We start from the raw sequence: 19,381 nt of genomic DNA, 5'->3' as shown, positions 1-19,381 counted from the left end.
GATTCCAATGTCATATCAGTGGAGTCTAGTTGGGCAGTCAGAACGGAGATAGGGAATAAGGGTTTCTGTATTGGAGGGCAAAGTAGGGGGCTATGGTAAGCAGGTTATGGTTTACCAATAAGACTAGGCCTAGCATGAAGGTCTACTTGTTGATTTTAATGTGGGGTTTTTTTTTTCAATATATTTTTTATTGATTTCAGGGAGAGGGGGAGAAACATCAATGATGAGAGAGAATCATTGATCTGCTGTCTCCTGCACGCCCCCTACTGGGGATCCTGCCCTCATCTCGGGCAGGTGTCCAGACCTGAAATCAAACCCTGATCTCCTGGTCCATGGGTTGATGCTCAACCACTAAACCACACTGGCTGGGAGATTTTAATGTTTCTATAGAGGGAAAGAGTTCTAAGCAACAGTCTTATGAAGGAAGTAATCCTCTTCTTTACAGTTGAATGACATGGATAGTAGGTCCTAACAATAATTAACAAATATATTAATTTTATAGGACGTGGTATTTATTCCAACATGCTGGGATTCCTTGGTGGTGTCTCTTGGGCAATGCTAGTTGCAAGAACTTGCCAATTATATCCAAATGCAGCAGCTTCTACTTTAGTTCATAAGTTCTTTTTAGTTTTTTCCAAGTGGTAAGTATTCATGTGCATACTTTCACTTATTTACTAACCTCTGCCTATTTGGAACTTTGGAAATTTAAGAGCTATGTATAGATTTTTTTTTTTATTGTCTTAACATTTTCTTTCTATTTATTTATTTTGGTTAATCCTCACCCGAGGATATTTTTCCATTGATTTAGATAGAGTGGGAGAGAGGGAGGAGGGATGGGGAGAGAAAGAGAAACATCAGGGCTGGGGACTGAACCTGCAACCCAGGTATGGCCCCTTGACCGGGAATGGAACCCGAGACCCCTTGGGTGTATGTGCAAATGCTCTAACCATTTAGAAACGCCATCCATGGCTTATATTCTTTTTTTTCTTTTTTGTTAAAAGTTTAAAAACATCAAATTAGAGGGAGTGTTGGGACACCAGATGTCACTTTCCAGGGGTCTGTAAATGCGCATCTTTAGCTTGAGAGAGTGGTCACAATACTTAGCCAATTATTATGTCGAGGTCATTTAAGATCTTCTCATGTAAAATAGAGATAATAATAATAATAATAGCTGCTGCATGGGTTTGTTAGGAGTATTTTCAGTAAATATTAATTGTTGCTGTTGTCACAGTTAATACATGAAAGTAAATGAGAAGGAAAGGAAAAATTTAGATTTAAATTAGATACAGCTAATGGGCAAAGCTGTATTTACCCTTTCAGAGAACACTGCTTTAAAATGATCCACTTTTTTCCATTTTTTTAAATGCCCAATACCCAAAACATTTGCTATATGAAAGTTGGAACAAAGTCAAATGATGTTAACATTTCATATGGTTGCCGAGATGAGGTCCTATGTGAGCTAATCTGTCTTATGTTAGGGAATGGCCAAATCCTGTACTGCTGAAGCAACCAGAAGAAAGCAATTTGAATTTGCCTGTTTGGGATCCTCGGGTAAGTGACTTATTATAGAATTTCATTAAGTCTTTTATGAAAAGGACAGTTCTCTAAATTATAATCTAAAGATAATTCTCCTTGTGCCTGCTCATCTTCTTTCTAATGTAACTATAGCCCTTCCCTTCCTCTGCTGTGTTTTTTGGTGCAGATGATGTGTTTTTCCAATGATAATCCAAATGTTATGTCATTAAAAATCACCCATATAAGACTATGGGAGTGGGTGTATCAACCAAAATGTCATAATCTATTTTTAAAACTGTCTTACAGATAATTTCTAATACAGTACTGAAGTATATATGTAAAAGATTTGCTTTGCAGTACAACTTAAAAAGCAGATTCATGGTTCCAAAATAGCATAAGTCTCACTCACATTGCATTTTAATTTGCTTTTAGAGTTAATTGCTCATTTCTCTGAGTAACATAGGGGAAGTCACTCAATGAATAGGTGCAGAAAGAGGATTGAGAACCATTGGACCAGATAATGCTTATTTGCAGCTATGATACTGTATTTCCCTGGTTCTAAGAGACTATTGTTTATAAGGTGCACCATCAATTTAACAGCTTTTCAGGGGAAAAATAAACTTCTGCAGAGTTTCCATTGACTGTCAGTCACATCTGACTTCAGAAATAAATGTAGTTGGGGATGGGATATGTACTTTTTAGAATTGAGGAAATGTAGTATTAAATTTATATTTCATATTCTTCAGACTTTTGGGGAAATGAAGTGAGGACAACTGAAATAGGAGAATAGATCAATTATTCTGCTTCTAATTTCACAGGTAAATCCATCAGATAGGTATCATCTCATGCCCATAATCACCCCTGCCTACCCACAACAGAATTCTACGTATAATGTGTCCACATCAACTCGAACAGTAATGGTAGAAGAATTTAAACAAGGTAAACCTATTGGCCCTATTGCCCTTACATATTCCCACAAGATTTTGGTTGACAACAATTTTATTCTATTTTGTAGTTACTTATGCCTGTTATTTCTTAAAATTCTTTGAAATGTGTATTTATTTTTTCAGTACTTGGTTTTCCAAAATATAATATTAAGGCCAGAAATAGAATCAGCCCAATCTGGTTGAAGTTGACTTTTGTGTTCTGAGAAAGAACATAATAAATTTATTTTTTTTTTTTTTTTTTAATCAAGAATTTGGTGGGGTTAGAGGTTTGCGGGTAGCATAATACAATAATGCAGGAGCTGATAATATGATAGTCATTGTTTAAAATCTCTCTCTCTCTCTCTTTAAACTTAGGTCTTGCAGTCACAGGTGAAATTCTTCAAGGGAAATCAGATTGGTCCAAACTACTTGAGCCACCAAATTTTTTTCAAAAGTATAGGTATTTGAAATTTTCCATTTTGTTTGTGTGTGTGTGTGTGTGTGTGTGTGTATAAAGAATAACATTAAACTTATTACAAAGTTAATAAATGATAGGTCACAATTGTCACATATATTTCAAATGAGTGAGAGTAGGTTACCAGAACTCCTAAGTGATGAGTTTCTATATTGTAGTAGTACAGTATATAACCCATTGTTAGTGGTTTTTTTGTTTGTAGTGAATTATTTTTTTCATTGCAGTGTCTAGAATTAATTTTGTAAAAATTAAAGTATGTTTTGATTTTCATAAATTGTGTGCTTGCATTAGCTCTTTTGTTCATTGGGAGAAAGAAAAAGTAAGATGGAAAAGCAGACACTAACAATTTTTCTTGCTTTTTATTCCCCTGATTGTTGCTAAAAATTCTTCATAGACATTATATAGTATTGACTGCCAGTGCATCAACAGAAGAAAACCATCTAGAGTGGTAAGACTTATATTTCAAGTTCTCTACCTACTGTTATAAATGGTAAAGCACCATATAAATATGTTACCACCATAAACACTTTCTCTATTTTCAAAATTATTAAATCTGATTAATGACTTGTACATGACCATGGAGCATCACCCACTGATTTATATATTTATGGGTGCTTTCCTGCTACAAGGCAGAGTTGAACATTTGCGACAGAAACAATGGAGCACAGAGGCTAAAACTTTTATCTGGCCTTTTATAGAGAAAGTTTGCCAACCTGTCATTTAGATTACCTTGAGGAATAATTCAGTGTTTTGTATACTACTGTTGGAGCACACAAAATTAAAATGTGTAAGCTTTTTCTAGTGCTTAAAAAAAATATAAAAGTGTTCTTGTAGCTAGTCTTTCTAATTCTTAAAATCATTAAATTAATATGATAGCTGACAGCAGTCACATTTCTTAAGTGAGATAGAAAGTTGCAGATATCTGATGAAACTTTGGATATTTTAGGAGTATCTGATCTGATTTTAGTGAATTTTTAAAAGTAATAACTAGTATCAATTCTGTGAAAATCTTAGCCTTTTTAAAAAAATCTTTATTGTTAAGAGTATTTTATGTGTATTTCATAAATTAAGGGCCAATTACTAGCTTTTTTGGGTCACATTATTTAAACATATCTTACCTTTTTTAAAGAAATATATCTTTATTGATGAAAAAGTATTACAGGTGTCCCTCCCCTTAATTCCCCCCTTTTCTCTCCTCCACCCAGATCCCACCCCATACCAGGTCTTCACGACCCTATTGTCTGTGTCCATGGGCTATGCATAGCCTCCTATATAATAAAAGGCTGATATGCAAATCGACTGAATGGGGGAATGACTGGTCGCTATGACACGCACTGACCACCAGGGGGCAGACACTCAACACAGGAGCTTCCCCCTGGTGGTCAGTGCGCTCCCACAGGGGGAGTGCTGCTCAGCCAGAAGCTGGGCTCATGGCTGGTGAGCGCAGTGGCCTCCCGCCACCGTGGCAGTGCTAAGGGCCCCTTGGGGGATGTCCACGACTGCCAAGCAGACATCCCCTGAGTGGTCCCAGGCTGAGGGGCGCGCCCACATGAGCGCGCGCGCACCGCCCCCCCCCCCCCCCCCGTGCACAAATATCGTGCACCAGGCCTCTAGTATGAATATAAGTTCTTTGGTTAATCTCTTCCCATCCCCCCTGCCCACTTCCCTCTGAGATTAGCTTTAGAATATATATATATATATAAAGCCAGCGGCTGGAACAAGTAGTCGCTATGATGCCCACTGTGGCCAGCGAACCAGCCTGATCAGGGGTGGGGCCGGCCAGCCAACCTCCCGCAGCACCTCCCCCCCCTGATCATATTCTCCCACCCTGATCAAGGGTGGGGCCGGCTGGCCAAATGCCCCTCCCCCCCAGCCAGCCTCACCCTTGATTGCACCCCAATGGGGGGCGAGGCCGGCCAATTTCCCGCAGCCCCTCCCCCCAGCCAACCCCACCCTCTATGGGCCCCCACCACCTTGATCAGCTTGCAGTCCCTTCCCCTGGCCAGCCCTGCCCCTGATCGCCCCCCCCAACAGGGGGCGGGGCCAGCCGGCCAAGCTCCTTCGTCTCCTCCCCCCAGCCACCTTGCCCCTGATCACACCCCCACCCCAATAGGGAGTGGGGCTGGCCAGCCAACCTCTTGCAGCCCCTCCCCCAGCCGGCTCCACCCCAGATTGGCCCCCCCACCCTAATTAGGGGCAGGGCCTACTGACCAACCACCCATGGCCCCTGCCCCAGGCTGCTGGCCCTCGATCAGCACCTGCCACCCCTCGATCAGCACCTGCCACCCCATTCGGGGTGGGCCAGCTGGCTCACTGCCCACAGCCCCTCCCCATAGCTGGCCCCGCCCCCAATCGGCCCCTTAACCCCAGTCAGGGGTGGGGCCCGCCAGCCAATCGCCTGCGGCCTCGCCCCCTGCTCGCCAGGCCCTGATCAGGCCCCAATCAGGGTGAGTCAGCCAGCCAACTTCCCGCCATCTCCTCCCAACAGGCTCAGCCCCAATCCACCCCGATTGGGGCCAGGCTGGCCGGACCCTACTGTGCATGAATTCATGCACAGGGCCTCTAGTTTAGACATAAAATTTGAAAGTGGAAAAAGATTTAGAAACAAATTAACCATGTTCAAATCATGACTATTTTATGGTCTTTACAGGTAGGTATTTTAGATCAGGAATGCATTAAATAAATGAGTTCTTTTTAAAAAAGGGAAAAAAAGAAATTGACTAACTTGTCATTTTTACTTGAATAGTATTTTGAAGTCACTAATATATTGGATTAAATTTTTTAAATGAATATATAAAGCATCATAGCTGATAATGCTGTTTGGTTTACCTGGATGTATTTCCAAATTTATATGGAAAAATCTTGTCTTGTATTTTAGGGTTGGATTAGTAGAATCTAAAATCCGTGTGCTTGTTGGAAACTTGGAACGGAATGAATTTATTACTCTTGCCCATGTAAATCCCCAGTCATTCCCAGGAAATAAGGAACATTATAAAGAGTGAGTTAATTATTTTTTAATATTATATTTTTAAAATAATGTTATTTGACATACACTGTTTAAGATGAGTAGTGAACCTGTTGTTTAACAGGCATTGCTGGGGCATGATACATTATGTATTTGAGTAGTAATTCATTAAAACAAAGTACATGGTAGCCCATGGACCCCAGCAAAAACTCCATCACTATAATTGGGGCATCTTTAAATATATATTCAGTATGTCATTTTCAAGCCATTTAATCCTTTTAACAAAACAGTGTAATTTACCAATGTTCTTGGCATCAGTTTTAAGAATTTGGCCAAACCATTGAAATTTGTATTTATACTTTTACAGAACCCCAAGTTTTTAAATTACCAAATAGCATTTATAAAAGTGTAAAGAATTAATGGAAATTTAAAATTTTTTTTACAGCAATAATTACGTATCAATGTGGTTCCTTGGAATAATTTTTCGGAGAGTAGAGAATGCAGAAAGTGTTAACATAGACTTGACATATGATATACAGTCATTTACTGATACAGGTAAGACTTTGTCATCATAGAGCTATGGTTCTCAACCTTGGCTCTAATGCAGTATTATCTGCCTAGGATCTGGCTGGCTGAATTTTTAAAGTTCTACAGTTGGTTAAGTGAATATGATACATCCATTTTATGAAAATCTATGCTATTAAAGTGAAGGCATGTTGAAACAATTTCCATGACATATTCAGTAGGAGAGGAAATTGCAGAACAGTGTGTATAGTACACTACCATTTATATAAGTAAAGAATATATGCATGCTTGCTTAGAAATAGAATATTTCTGGAAGGATATATACTTTTAAAAAAGAAAACTAACAGAACTGGTTGATTCTAGGTGTGTTCAGGGGACAGGGATGAGGAGACTTTATTGAATACCCTTGAACCCTTTGAGTTTTGTACCATGTGAATGTATTATCTGTTTTAAAATAGAAAGAAGATTAAAGAAACTCTACAGGTGATTCTTAGTGTGCACAGCCAGGGCTTGTAATCACAGTCATAAAAATGACTTAATTTTTAATTTTTTTTTTTTTTTTTTTTTACATAAAATATGTATTAGTCAATGCAGGCTTGCTAAATGTTTCACAATTATTCAAGAGTGTCTTTCACATTAAGCTCCCTAATAACACCTCTCTGGAATATCTTAATATATCTGTTATAAATTTGGAGTTGTCTTAATCTGGAATAGTGTACATTTATACTATCAGTATTCTTGATTTGACTTCTCTGAGATTTCCAAATTCTTTTGAACTAGCCCTCACGTTTATCATGAAAGTGCACATTCCTTATATCACCTTAGTACTACTGAATCACAACTCTGGGAATGGAGCCAGAGAATCTGCAAGTTGAAAAGCACTTCTGGTGATTCTTTTATCAGCCATCTGGAATGAAAACAGATATAAATTTTCCCATTCTAATTTGAGCTCAATTTTCAAAAATGAAGAGGTTGGGAAACTTTATTATAAATTTATAAAATGTTCTCTAGGTAGAAATACTGAAACCCCAAGAGATAAAATGATTTACCATATTTCACAATAGTTACCATGCAATAGAAGCTTTCCATCCCTGTCTTCAGAAAGTTTATAATGTAACTAGAGGCCCAGTGCACAATATTTGTGTACTGGTAGTTTCCCTAGCTGCTGGCAGTGGCTGGCTGTGTACTCCCTCCCTTCCTCCAGCCAGCCCAGCCCCCTGGTCAAACTCCTGGAAGAACTCCTGGGGGGGGGGGGGGGCAATTTGCATACTAGCTTTTATTATACAAGATTGGCTAATCACAGTTAACATACATTACATTATTTGGTAGTTAATAAAACTGGTTTTCTTGTAAGGTATGAAAAGCACTAGGGTGGGAATCTAGGATTGTGTGTATTCTGATCCCAGCAAAGGTGTCCAGGGCTGACGAGCCTCATTGCCCCATCTGAATAATAAGGATGCACTTCTAGATGGTTTCTGACATTCCATGATTGGTGTAGTAGAAGAAGCTTCCTGGAGGGGGAGAGCTTGGATTGCATCTTGGATATTTGGTATAAGGATTAGCTTAGACCTTGTAGTAATTTTGAGAAGAGATTTCCTTTTGGGAAAATAGCAGAAAATGATTTAAATAAAACCCTTTTTTCATATTTTTATATTGTTAATGAGATATTATTTGGAGAAAGTCTTAGAAGTTGGACATGATAAAACCAGTTAGTATTTGATTAGGATTGTGACCTGGTGAAAATGTTTTAGAAATATTTGTTCTGTAAAAGGGGTTATTTGTGTTTGTGTAGTAATGAGTAGTATGCATTTCAGAAAAAGAAAACAGTTCTTGGTTCAGAAAGAAGTTTCCATTTAACCTATTGATATTGTTACAGTGTACAGACAGGCAAACAATATAAACATGCTAAAGGAGGGAATGAAAATTGAAGCAACTCATGTTAAAAAAAAACAACTTCATCACTATCTTCCAGCAGAGATCCTTCAAAAGAAGAAAAAGGTGAGTTTGTAATTTTAACTCTCCAGTATGGTTCCAGGGAACCACTTGATTTGCATTCTTACAGCTCCAAAACCCATTGAAAAGAAAGAGGGGCAATACAGACAATTCAATCTAAGACCAAAATCTCACCTTCATTCATCACAAAAGATAATTTGTTTTATATGTATTTCAGAATTGAAAAGTTGTCTCATTTGCTTTTTGAAATCCTAAAAACTTTCCCCCCCTTTCAGCAAAGTCTTTCTGAAGTCAATCGTTCAAGTGGACCTCAATCCAAAAGATCATCTCTGGATGGCAATTGTTTGGATAGCTCTAGAGACACTGATAATGGAACACCTTTTAATTCCCCAGTGTCTACAAACAAACCTTCCAAGCCTGATATTTCTCCTTCAGGAGAAACAGAAAGGTCTGTATTTCAAAATTGTCCTTTCAGTCTTCAGTTTATTTGAGGATAATGTAAACTTTTCTATACCTTTTCTAAATACCTTTTAAAATTGTTAAATTATTTTATTTTTACCAGTTAGTTTAGAAATACTGGAGAATTTTTGATAATCTTATGGGACATGCTATTGGTTTATGAATATTTGGGACTAGATTAGTACACAGAAGTGCACATTTTTGAAAATTTTTTCTCTTAATTCTCACTAGGTCATCTGCCTTTTTCTCCCCTTTTCTCTTCTCAATGAAATATTAAAGTAGGAGTACTTGAAAGAAGTAATCCTAAAATGTTAAAAGTGTTTTTAAGTAAGTAAAATTTTAGTCATTTAGTGATGTTAATTTAACACTGTTAATAGGAATAACACTGAACCTGCTGCTGTGATTGTGGAAAAGCCATTGAGTGTTCCGCCAGCTCAAGGACTATCTATTCCAGTCATTGGTGCAAGTAGGTATCTACACTTTTGCTAGTAATGATTCTACTACATATATATTTAATTACTACAGTCTTTCTTTTTTTCCTTTTCAGAAGTTGACTCTGTAGTAAAAGCTGTATCACCCCCAGCTGTGTGCACCATTCCTACTGTAGTAGGACGAAATGTTATTCCTAGGATCACAACACCCCACAACCCTATCCAGGGACAACCACATCTAAATGGGATGGCAAATATAACTAAAAATGTTGTGCCCAAAAGGTCCCATTCCCCATCTATAGATATGTCTTCAAAGAGATTAAAAGATATAGAAAAGGTAAAGTTGCAACTTTAGTGGTGATTCAGTAGTTGATTTTTTTAAAATTAAGAGAGTACTAAAAAAATTTATAATTCTCCATAGCTATCTTAGTGTTCTATTATGATTTGACTGTTCAAAAGAATATTTATGCTCACCCTAAAGGAACAATTCTAATTGTTCATCCTAAATTCAAATTATTAATGTATCTGAAAACTTGAATGATTAACATAAGTTTCTTCTTGACTTCCACAGAAGTCATTATTGGCAACTAAACAGTCGTATTTGTGTGTTATAATGTAGATCTCCTCTGCCTCCAGTAGAGGGTGGCAAAACTATTTTATTTGTTATAAACTGAATTGTTTTAACCAAAAGATCACTCAAACTAGAAATTAAGGGTGGTCGGTTGAATTCAGGCTAATATAAATTCTTATATGTTTGTAAGTAGTTTTGATGATAGCCTAATCACTAGTTTCTTAGTTTATATAGGTTTTTGTATATTTTTTTGTAGGTAATAATAGCAATCATTTTAATGTTTATATTTTAGTTTATTCGACTTGAATCAAAGTTTAAGGAATCACGTGCTGCTGAAAACAGAAAAAGAAAATCAGTGGTAAATATATTATAATGGTGTGCTTCAAAATACTTTTTTTTTTTAAATATATTTTATTGATTTTTTACAGAGAGGAAGGGAGAAGGATAGAGTTAGAAACATCGATGAAAGAGAAACATCGATCAGCTGCCTCCTGCACACTCCCCACTGGGGATGTGCCCACAACCAAGGTACATGCCCTTGACCGGAATCGAACCTGGGACCCTTGAGTCTGCAGGCCAACGCTCTATCCACTGAGCCAAACCGGTTAGGGCCAAAATACTTTTAATGAGGCATGTACCAGGAAAAGTACTGTATTTGAAAGTGGGTCAGATCTATCTGTAGAGTTTTATTATATTTTATTTCATATAGAAATAAGCATTTGTATATCAGAGAGAAAGTTTACACTTGTATGTAATTCTTCTTTTTGTTTAGGATGCCATTGGAGGAGAATGTATGCCTATTCCAACTATTGATACTTCACGCAAAAAGGTAAAACAGTCTTACTGATAGGTGATATCAATAGGTTAAAATGCATAGTTAATGTATAGGTACAAAAAGCTTATTAAGAGCTTAGCACTGGGTGAAGGGAAAAGGTAATTAGATTTTGTCCCTATCCTCAAAGACCAGCAGTATAGTTGAGAGTGGAAATAGCAAACAAGGTATATGATCCTAAATATATGTACCTCAAAAGTCTAAAAAAGACGAAGTAGTTTAAGACTTCATGATTTATTCATGTTATGTTCAACCTTTGTTTTTTACTTAACCTTTAAAGAAGTAGTTTAGTGCCCAGCATAGTAATTTCTTACCAACACTTGATAATATATCTTTTGTTCACACTAAGTTCTTAAAACATGAGCTAAAGAGCCTCTAAACCTCAATTTAAAAATTATTTTTCAAAGAATACCATTTGAAACTAATAATGTAGTATAAGTAAGCATGGTAAACTGATAAGCAGGTCCTCAAAAGTCAGCCTTGTGTAAATCAGAGATAGTTCTTCTCTGAGAGTTTATAGTGAACAAAGAACAAAATGGCTTATTTTCACACGCACAATCCCCCATTAAAAAATACAGTGCTTCTTCTCAGTCAGCTGTCACCCTAGCAGGTTCTAAAGCAAAATGGAAAGTATCATCATGTTTTGTATTAGTTGTAGAATTTGTAAAATTGCTTTTAACATAAGAGTGGGTTACAAAAAATGTGGGTGTGATAATGGAAGAAAAAGCTTTGAAATGGATATTAAAGTATGAAAGCATGAAATGACATGTCTGGGTTTTGCTTTAAAATATTTCATGTACAAAGGGTAAGAGCATAAACCAAACAAATGTGGCAAAATGTCTGAGTCTTGGCTGTGGCATCTAAGCCTTCATTGTCCTATTTTCTACTTATATATATGCTTGAAATTGTTCATGTTATTTTGAGTGGATGTGGATATCAGGTATTTGTTGAGCCAAGGTAACATGAGAGAAAATTTAACTCTTGCAATCATCTTTGACATGAAGCTAGCATACTGTTTCCATTACACAAGTGTCTGTGTTTTAGGTGTCTTCATTTCTCAATTTCTCAGACTTTGCCTTCATTATTTAATAATCTTTAGTATTCTCAAAATCCCTAATATACATGTCCCTGAATTTCACCATCATTGAAGTTACCTTGGCTCACTATAAAGTCAGTTGTCCTGAAAACTTTAACAGTGTTACAGCAACCAATTGAGGGATATAACCGCGCATCAAATTTTTACACCTCACACCCCAAGAGTTCCCTATTTAGTGACCAAGCTCTTCTTATTTCTCTGTACCATTGCCTGACTTTGAGGACTATGTTCTTTATGTATTTCTCAGTCTAGAAGTAGTGATTAATTTAACAAAGTCCTCTTTCATATACATCACACTCTTTGTACTTTTATCCTTCCTATCCCTCTGCTTTTCATCTCTTACTGTAAAAAAAAAAAGTCCCCCAAACAAGAAATGCTATGAACATTGGGATAAAATATTCAACACATACTTGAGTGTTGAGGAGATTAAGGATTTGGGAAAAACTCAGTTATGACTGATTTACTAGTTGGGCCTTACATTTGCTTTCCCTTCTTTGTTTCTGTTTCTTTCTATAGAGACTGCCCAGTAAAGAACTACCAGATTCATCATCTCCAGTTCCAGCAAATAACATTCGTGTCATCAAAAATTCTATTCGACTGACTCTTAATCGGTAAAAGCAGTGCCTCCTTATTTAGGTGAATATGCAATCATTAGTGATACAGATGCAACCACTTTTTTAAAAATAGAAGTGGCTGTCATACATAAAATAAGGTGAAAGTTATAGTCATGGATCTGACAACCTTCAAGTGGTTTTTGAACTCTCACACTTTGATCTGCAGATGCTGTAGCATCCTCTCATTGATTGCTACATACACTTCTCTGAGGATCACGTGCTGTCAAATTGTCATCTATAATATTATGGCTTTGTGTTGGAGGTTTTACTGCCTTAACTTTTGATGCTTAATTCTCTACTATGGGAACCAGTTCTTGGCTCTTTGGACACTGATAAAACAAGTCCTGAACTCCCTCTCCCCCCTTTTTTTCCTTTTTTTTTTCTTTTTTTTTTTTTTTGGTCTTACATTGTAATCATTGTATAAAATTGAAAAAGTTGAAAAAAAAAAGTTGTCTTGTAATTTCCCAAATGTTAACACATTTACTTGAGCATTGAAACCACTTTGTGAAACATGAGATGAATGAATGTGAGGTATCTTTTCTGCTTTCCTCATTTGTGTAGATGTACTTAATGTCTTCTATTGATTTAAGTTATTTTTTCCAGATTGGCACATGGAATATTTAAAAAAAAATTTTGTGTGTGTGTGTGTGCCTTTCTGTCCAAATGTTCCATAGCTACCAGGGAGGATTAGTCTAGTGATTACATAAATTTTCTATATTTTGCCTCCCATGGAGGCCTTCAAAATGCATCTTTATCAAAATAGAACCAGGATACTAAAAATCAGTATATGAATGGTGAAATTGTTACATATCATATCTCATGCCATTCTTGTTAGCTGGCTGGTATTTTTTTACTGAGTAGCAACTCATTCCAGCATTAACAATAAGATACCTTTAAGTATGGCAAACTTGTATTTTTGAGGTGTAAATTTAAATTGGCATGATAATTCCTGACCATCACTTACCCCACAACTTCACACATTTTCTTCACGGACTAGGCATGCAGAAATAAGCAGTGGATTTTATTGGAACCCAAAGGCATTTTTGAATAACATTGTTACCAACCATTAATTGGCTCAGGACCTTTGTAATTTTTATTTAATTATATGAGTTGTCTTTTTTTACACTGCTTTTTTCAATGCATTTCGTAATATTTTTTAAGTTTCATGAACGCATGCTCAGTTTATTAAAATCCATAACCATGTAATTCTTGTAATATGTTGATTCAGTGTTTTGTAAATGAAGTCGTATGTATTTTCAGAGTATTTTTGTATGTACTGTAAGATACCATCTTTTCAAAGAGAAAACTTTAAAACCTTTATTGTCTCTCTAGTCTAATTTTTAAAATATGGATTATGCTTGAATTTTTCTTAAAATGAAAATGTATAGATTACACAGCAAGGAATGGCTGGTATATATTATTCAGCTTTCACTCCACATTCAGTAGGTCCAGTAGGAAAAACAAAATGGTACATTTGAATAATGCAGGGAGAATACTTGGTTGTGTATTTTATAGGACTTATGGGACAGCTTTTAGCCAATGGAGTAATAATAGTCCATTTTCTCTTGTGAGCCCTTTACTATTGATTGAAATACTTGAATTCTGGTCAAAGAACAGTATCCTTCTCCCAGTCCTGTTCTGTGACCCTTGTGTCCCTGAAATGAAAAGTCTAGTGTTTCACTTGTACAAAGGAAAACTTAAAAGTAAAGAAGATCAAGAAAAACATAATCATTCTGTTATTCACTTTTGAGAAGAATGTATATTCTGCAGCTTTGGGGGGTGAAATGTTCTACAAATGTCAATTAAGACCATCTGTTCTCATGTGTCATTTAGGGTCACTGTTTCCTTCTTGATTTTTTTTTTTGGGGGGGGGGGGGGTCTGGAAGATCTATCCAGGAAGTCAGTGGAGGTGTTAAAGCCCTTTACTGTGACTGCATTGCTGTCAATATCTCCCTTAAAGTCCTCCAAAAGTTTTTTTTAATAGAGTTAGGTGCTCCTATATTAGGTGCATATATGTTTACCAGGGTTATATCCTCTATTTGGATATTATGTAGTGACCTTCATTGGCTCTTGTTTTGGCCTTTATTTTGAAGTCTATTTTATCAGATATTAGTATTGCTACCCCAGCTTTCTTTCATTTCTATTTGCATGGAAAAATTTTTTCCATCCCTTCACTTTTTTCCTGTGTGAGTCTTTTATTCTGATGTGGGTCACTTGTAGAGAGCATATATGTGGATCTTGTTTTCTTATCCATTCAGCTACCTATGTCTTCTGATTGGAGCATTTAATCCATTACATTTAAGGTTATTATGGGATAGGTACTTATTTATTGCCCTTTTCTTTATGCATGTGTTTCTGTTTCTTATAGCAGTCCCTTTAATATTTCTTACAATGCTAATTTGGTGATGATAAATTCCTTTTGCCTTTCTTTTTGGTCTGGGATGCTCCTTCACCATCTATTTTTAATGATAGCCTTGCTGAATAGAGTAGTCTTGGTTTCAGATCCTTGCTTTTCATTACCTTGAATATTTCTTGCCGTTCCCTTCTGGCCTATAGTTTCTCTTGAGAAATCAGCTAACAGCCTTATGAGAGCTCCTTTGTAGGCAACAAATTGCTTTTCTTTTACTGCCTGTAAGATTCTGTGTCTTTAATTATGTGTCTGGGTGCGGACTCTTTGGGTTCTTCTTGCTTTGGACTCTGTGATTCTTTAACTTGTGTGACTTTTTCCTTCACTGGGTTTGGGAAGTTTTGTGCCATTATTTCTTCAAATAGGTTATCTATCCCTTGCTTATTTCTTCTGATACCTCTATGATATAGATATTGTTATGTGTTATGGTGTCCCACAGCTCTCTTAAACTGTCCTCTGGTTTTTGTTTTTTCTTTCTGGTACTCTGACTGAGTGAGTTTTTTTCTACTCTATCTTCTAATTCATTGTTCTGATCTTCAGCTTGCTCTAATCTTGTGTTTATTCCTTCCATTGTATTCTTTATTTCTGACTAGTTGTTTTTCAAAGTTTCTATATCTTTTTTTATGCTGTTGAACATCCTTACAGTCATTACTTTGAATTCTATATCTAATAAATAGTTTATCTCCATTTCATTTAGCTCTTCTCTTATTCTTTCATTTTTGGCTTCTTTGTCTCCCCATATTTCTTTTGGCTGCCTGTTTGGGTTTGTTTCTATATATCAGGTAGATCTGCTACAACTCCCAGGTTTGGTAGGTGGCCTTACGTAGTGGGTAACCTGTGGGATCCAGTGGTACAATCTCCCTGGTTACCAGATCTGGGTGCTCTAATGTTCCTTGTGCATGTTGCATGGACCCTCCTGATTTAATTTAGCTTTGATTGCTATTGGCTCTTTAGTGCATGGGTTCAATCCTCAGGTTGGCTGACAATGAAGCTCAACCCCCAACACAGCATGCAAGCTGCTGTGCAGTTACTTATCACACACAAAGCGGAATTCTCTGCAGGGTTTGGAGCCTGCCAATATCTCTCTGTTGATATACTGCTTGTGGAGCTTATTAGAACCTACTTTGTTGTCAGAAAGCTGGCCACTGGGTTTATTGGTTTGAGGCTTCTTCAAATGGTCTCTGGTTCAGGCCAATGTCAGATGCTGTTTGTGATGGGCCTTGAGTACCCTGTTTAGAGCTATCAATGATCCACAGCTTGTGGCTCCCTCTGCTGGTCAGGATGCATGGGGGAAGGACCAAGCTGTGCACCCAGGTCTGCTTTTCTTAGCCCAGGGCCCAAAGGCAGGTCAGGCAAAGACTCAAAGCACCCAGAGATCCTCCTGTATCTATAGGGTGATTGTTAGTCACTTAAAAAGCCTCCGACTTTAGAGCACAGCCCAGCCTAAACCGTAGGGTGGGGTAAGAGGGTTTCTAACAGGTGGGGCAATTTCTTCCCCCCAGGCTAAGGCTGCATTGATGGGAAAGGTCTGCCTGAGATAGGTGGCTTCTGCAGCGTGGGGGAGTGACTCAGCACAGGGATCCCAGCGGCTGCCCTCTCTGCTCTCTTCCTGCTGAGTCATCAACTCCAGACTCTCCTCACACAGCTCTAGTCCACTCTGCCCTCCCACTGTTGGAGCCCCAGGTAAGTGACTACAAACGAAATTTAGTGTGTTGGCCCTTTAAGGGTGTGTCTGTGTTTCTAGCTCTCTGTCCCTGCCCAACAGAACCCTGGTACTTTTCACAGCCAGATGTTATTTGGACGCCTTTCCCAGTTCTGGTGCTCTGGGCTGGGGAGCCCAGTTTGGGCTTCCCCAGACTTCTCAGAGGGAAGCCCCCGCAACTGAGATATCCCTCCGGAACCTCAGCTGCTGCCTGTGGAGCCTAGCCAGCCTCACACCTCTACACCTCCTATCAGTGTTGAGGTTGTCTCCTTTTCACATCTTTGGTTATAAGGGTTCTCTCCAGCTAATCTTCAGTTGGTTATTCAGGATGATTTTTTTATATTTTAGTTGTAATTCCAATTTGGTCCTGGGAGAATGTCACTGTAATTTCCACGTAATCCACTGCCATCTTGGTATCTTCCCCCTTTAATTCACTTTTTATAGAGGAAAAGACAGGAACAGAATCCCACAACCAAGTTGTAGTTTCCTTAGCAAAGCAAAGCTGTTCTTTTAGCTGAACGTTTTCTAAGTCACTGTCTTCCTTTTTAGTTTTCAGTGTCTTCACTTCCCGGCCTCGGAGTCAGCTTTCACATGGCGGGGCCCTGATTATGGCTGTGCTTCCCTCTTGAGTCTTTGTATTTTCCACTGTTCCTCACTACATTCTTCATGCTGGTGACATATCTCTTTGAACTTCCACCTCGGTTTCTGTGTTCACCATTCTGACCACATCCTGCGCTCGGCAGGTCAGTTTGGGGGATGGCCCACACACGTCCCAAGTCCCACAGGTTGCGGCATGTGGCCTCCAGCTTGGACTCCTCCCGTGCAGGCAGTGCTCTTGGTCCCTCTCCCAGTCTTTGCCTCGGCTCTGGGGCTTTCCAAGTCATGCCCTCAGGCTTTGTCCCTCAGCTTTTCTCTTCCCCCATGGCTTCTCCTTGTCTCTGTCCCTGCAAGTATGATCCCTGGAGCTGTGGCTGGTCTCTGTCCCCCACCCCCTCTCTGTACTTGGCCTCCTTGTTCTGCTGCTTGGACTTTGTGACATCCATTTCCAAGTCCTTGTGTTTCTTACTTCCCCTGGGAGTGCCCGACTGTGTAGCCCAAAGGTGTTTTCTGAGGTCATCTGCTTTCCATGTATCAGCTTCGGTTCTTCTCTTGCTTAGGAAAGCTGTTTTCTTAGCTGAACTCTTTCCTTTATCTAAATATTTTTGTTGTTTTTGTTTTTGAAACAATGAAAATCTGTTTTTCAATATCTTACACAAATTTCCCAGGAGACCAAATTTTGCTTAAGGGCCTGAGTCCTGACTCTTTTGACAGTGTGAGGCAGTTGCAAAATCCACAAAAATTCCACAAATGGGCTCTGGAATTGTGTACATCAGTCTTTTCATTTTCTGCATTAATGCATTTTGAATTTTTTTGTCTCCTTTTTCTCTGGCTGAGGAAAGTTCTTCAATTCTCTCGATTCTGGCTCATTAGTGCAAACTAATCCTCTCCATCGCAAACCTCAAAGTCATCTTCATGGTCTTCAAAATCTTCTTCAAAATTGGCCGTGTAGTTGTCAGCTCAGACATTTTCTAAGTTGATGTCTTCCTTTTCAGTTTCCACTGTCATCACTTCCCAGCCTTGGAGCCAGCTTCCACATGGCAGGGCCCTCGTCGTAGCTGTACTTCCTTCTCAAGGCTTTATCTTTTCCATTACTCCTCACTACATCGTCTGCATGATGGTGCCAGTCCCATATCTCTTTGAAATTCCACCTCAGTTTCTTTGTTTACCATTCTGACTGCATCCTGCACTTAGGAAAGTCAGTTTGGAGGGTGGCGGCCTGAGCATATTCAGGTCCCACAGGTTGTGGTGCATGCCTGCCAGCTTGGGTTCTTCCCTTCACACATGGTGCTCTCAGTCAGACTCTGGTCCCTCTCCCAGCCTTTGCCTCAGCTCTGGTGCTTCTCCAAGTTATGTTCTTGGGCCTTGTCCTTCAGTTTCCTTGTCCTGGTCATCCCTTCTTTTCCCCCATGGATTCTCCTTATCGCTGTCCCCATGAGGATGCTCTCTGGAGCTGTGGCCAATCTCTGTCCCCTGCCCTCTCTCTCTGCACTTGGCCTCCACTCTGGGTCCCTGAGTTTCTGCTCCTTGTACTCTGGGATATCTGTTTCCGAGTCCTTATGTAGTTTTTTTTTCCTTATGTTTCTTTTACCTTCCTTGGGAGTACCGACTGTGCAGCCCTGAGGTCATCTGCTCTCCATGTATCATCTTTGGGTTTTCTCTTCCCAGGCTCCATCACCGCTTGCTGGCCCAGGAGGCCGCTCTGAGCTACGCACCCCGGGAGGAGAGGCCCGCAGCGTTATATCTTCCTGTATTCAAATATTTTGAGATTTGCTCTACCAATTCTCTATTTGAGTAAAGGTGAATGCTTATGAAAGGACTAATTGTCACCTGACTTCAAACTTTGAAAAATTCTTTAGTAAGGGATTTGATTAAATTTTATATGTGATGTATTTGCATTTTTGTATTTAATATCTACCTATTCTCCCCTTCTATTATCAGTCTTCAAAGTCTCTTTAAGAATTCCTTGTACATCCATGTTTACCTTAGTATATAAACAGATTCTTTGGAGTGATTAGTGGAGTTTTTCTTTAATAAGAAAGCAATAAGCCTAAACCTTATACTATAGTGTAGTCATTTCTCTTGTTTTAAGGGTCCATTCAACATAGGGTTAAGATATAGTCAGTGGTTCAAGTTGGACCTCTCAAAGATAGCATTCTTCCACCTGTTTGGTAACTGGGAGTTGATGAAATGCTTTTAAGATGTGGGTTTGGTCAAAAATGAAGTGTTTTTATCCAGAACAGTAGGTAGAATGTTCAGTACATTTTGTTACCATTGTAGGAATCGTCCATTGTACTGGTTCCAAGTAAGAAT

General features: G+C 38.5%; 1 protein-coding gene across 11 annotated transcripts in view; it reads left to right on the top strand.

Annotated features, from left to right (window-relative positions):
• Nucleotides 1–18,956, top strand: part of PAPOLG (poly(A) polymerase gamma) — a 39,582-nt gene extending 20,626 nt beyond the window's left edge. For 5 of the 11 annotated variants that reach the window (XM_036334472.1, XM_036334470.1, XM_036334471.1 and 2 more), the window contains 14 exons: nt 503–641; nt 1,479–1,551; nt 2,334–2,454; nt 2,817–2,901; nt 3,311–3,364; nt 5,795–5,914; nt 6,327–6,436; nt 8,283–8,404; nt 8,635–8,807; nt 9,196–9,284; nt 9,366–9,586; nt 10,113–10,178; nt 10,593–10,649; nt 12,265–13,680. In XM_036334472.1, the coding sequence (XP_036190365.1) occupies nt 503–641; nt 1,479–1,551; nt 2,334–2,454; nt 2,817–2,901; nt 3,311–3,364; nt 5,795–5,914; nt 6,327–6,436; nt 8,283–8,404; nt 8,635–8,807; nt 9,196–9,284; nt 9,366–9,586; nt 10,113–10,178; nt 10,593–10,649; nt 12,265–12,363 (1,529 nt within the window). In that variant the 3' untranslated portion in view covers nt 12,364–13,680. Of the gene's footprint in view, nt 1–502; nt 642–1,478; nt 1,552–2,333; nt 2,455–2,816; nt 2,902–3,310; nt 3,365–5,794; nt 5,915–6,326; nt 6,437–8,282; nt 8,405–8,634; nt 8,808–9,195; nt 9,285–9,365; nt 9,587–10,112; nt 10,179–10,592; nt 10,650–12,264; nt 13,681–16,271; nt 16,453–18,736 lie in introns of those variants that run through there. The other 6 variants (XR_004971828.1, XM_036334468.1, XM_036334467.1 and 3 more) reach the window with 6 other exon arrangements.
• Nucleotides 18,957–19,381: the final 425 nt, after the last annotated feature.

The sequence above is a fragment of the Myotis myotis genome, unplaced genomic scaffold (assembly GCF_014108235.1).
Source record: "Myotis myotis isolate mMyoMyo1 unplaced genomic scaffold, mMyoMyo1.p scaffold_m19_p_14, whole genome shotgun sequence".
In the NCBI taxonomy this organism is placed as follows: Eukaryota; Metazoa; Chordata; class Mammalia; order Chiroptera; family Vespertilionidae; genus Myotis; species Myotis myotis.
The sequence above is the reverse complement of the archived record's forward strand: the minus strand, read 5'-3'. Positions and strand labels throughout refer to the sequence as shown.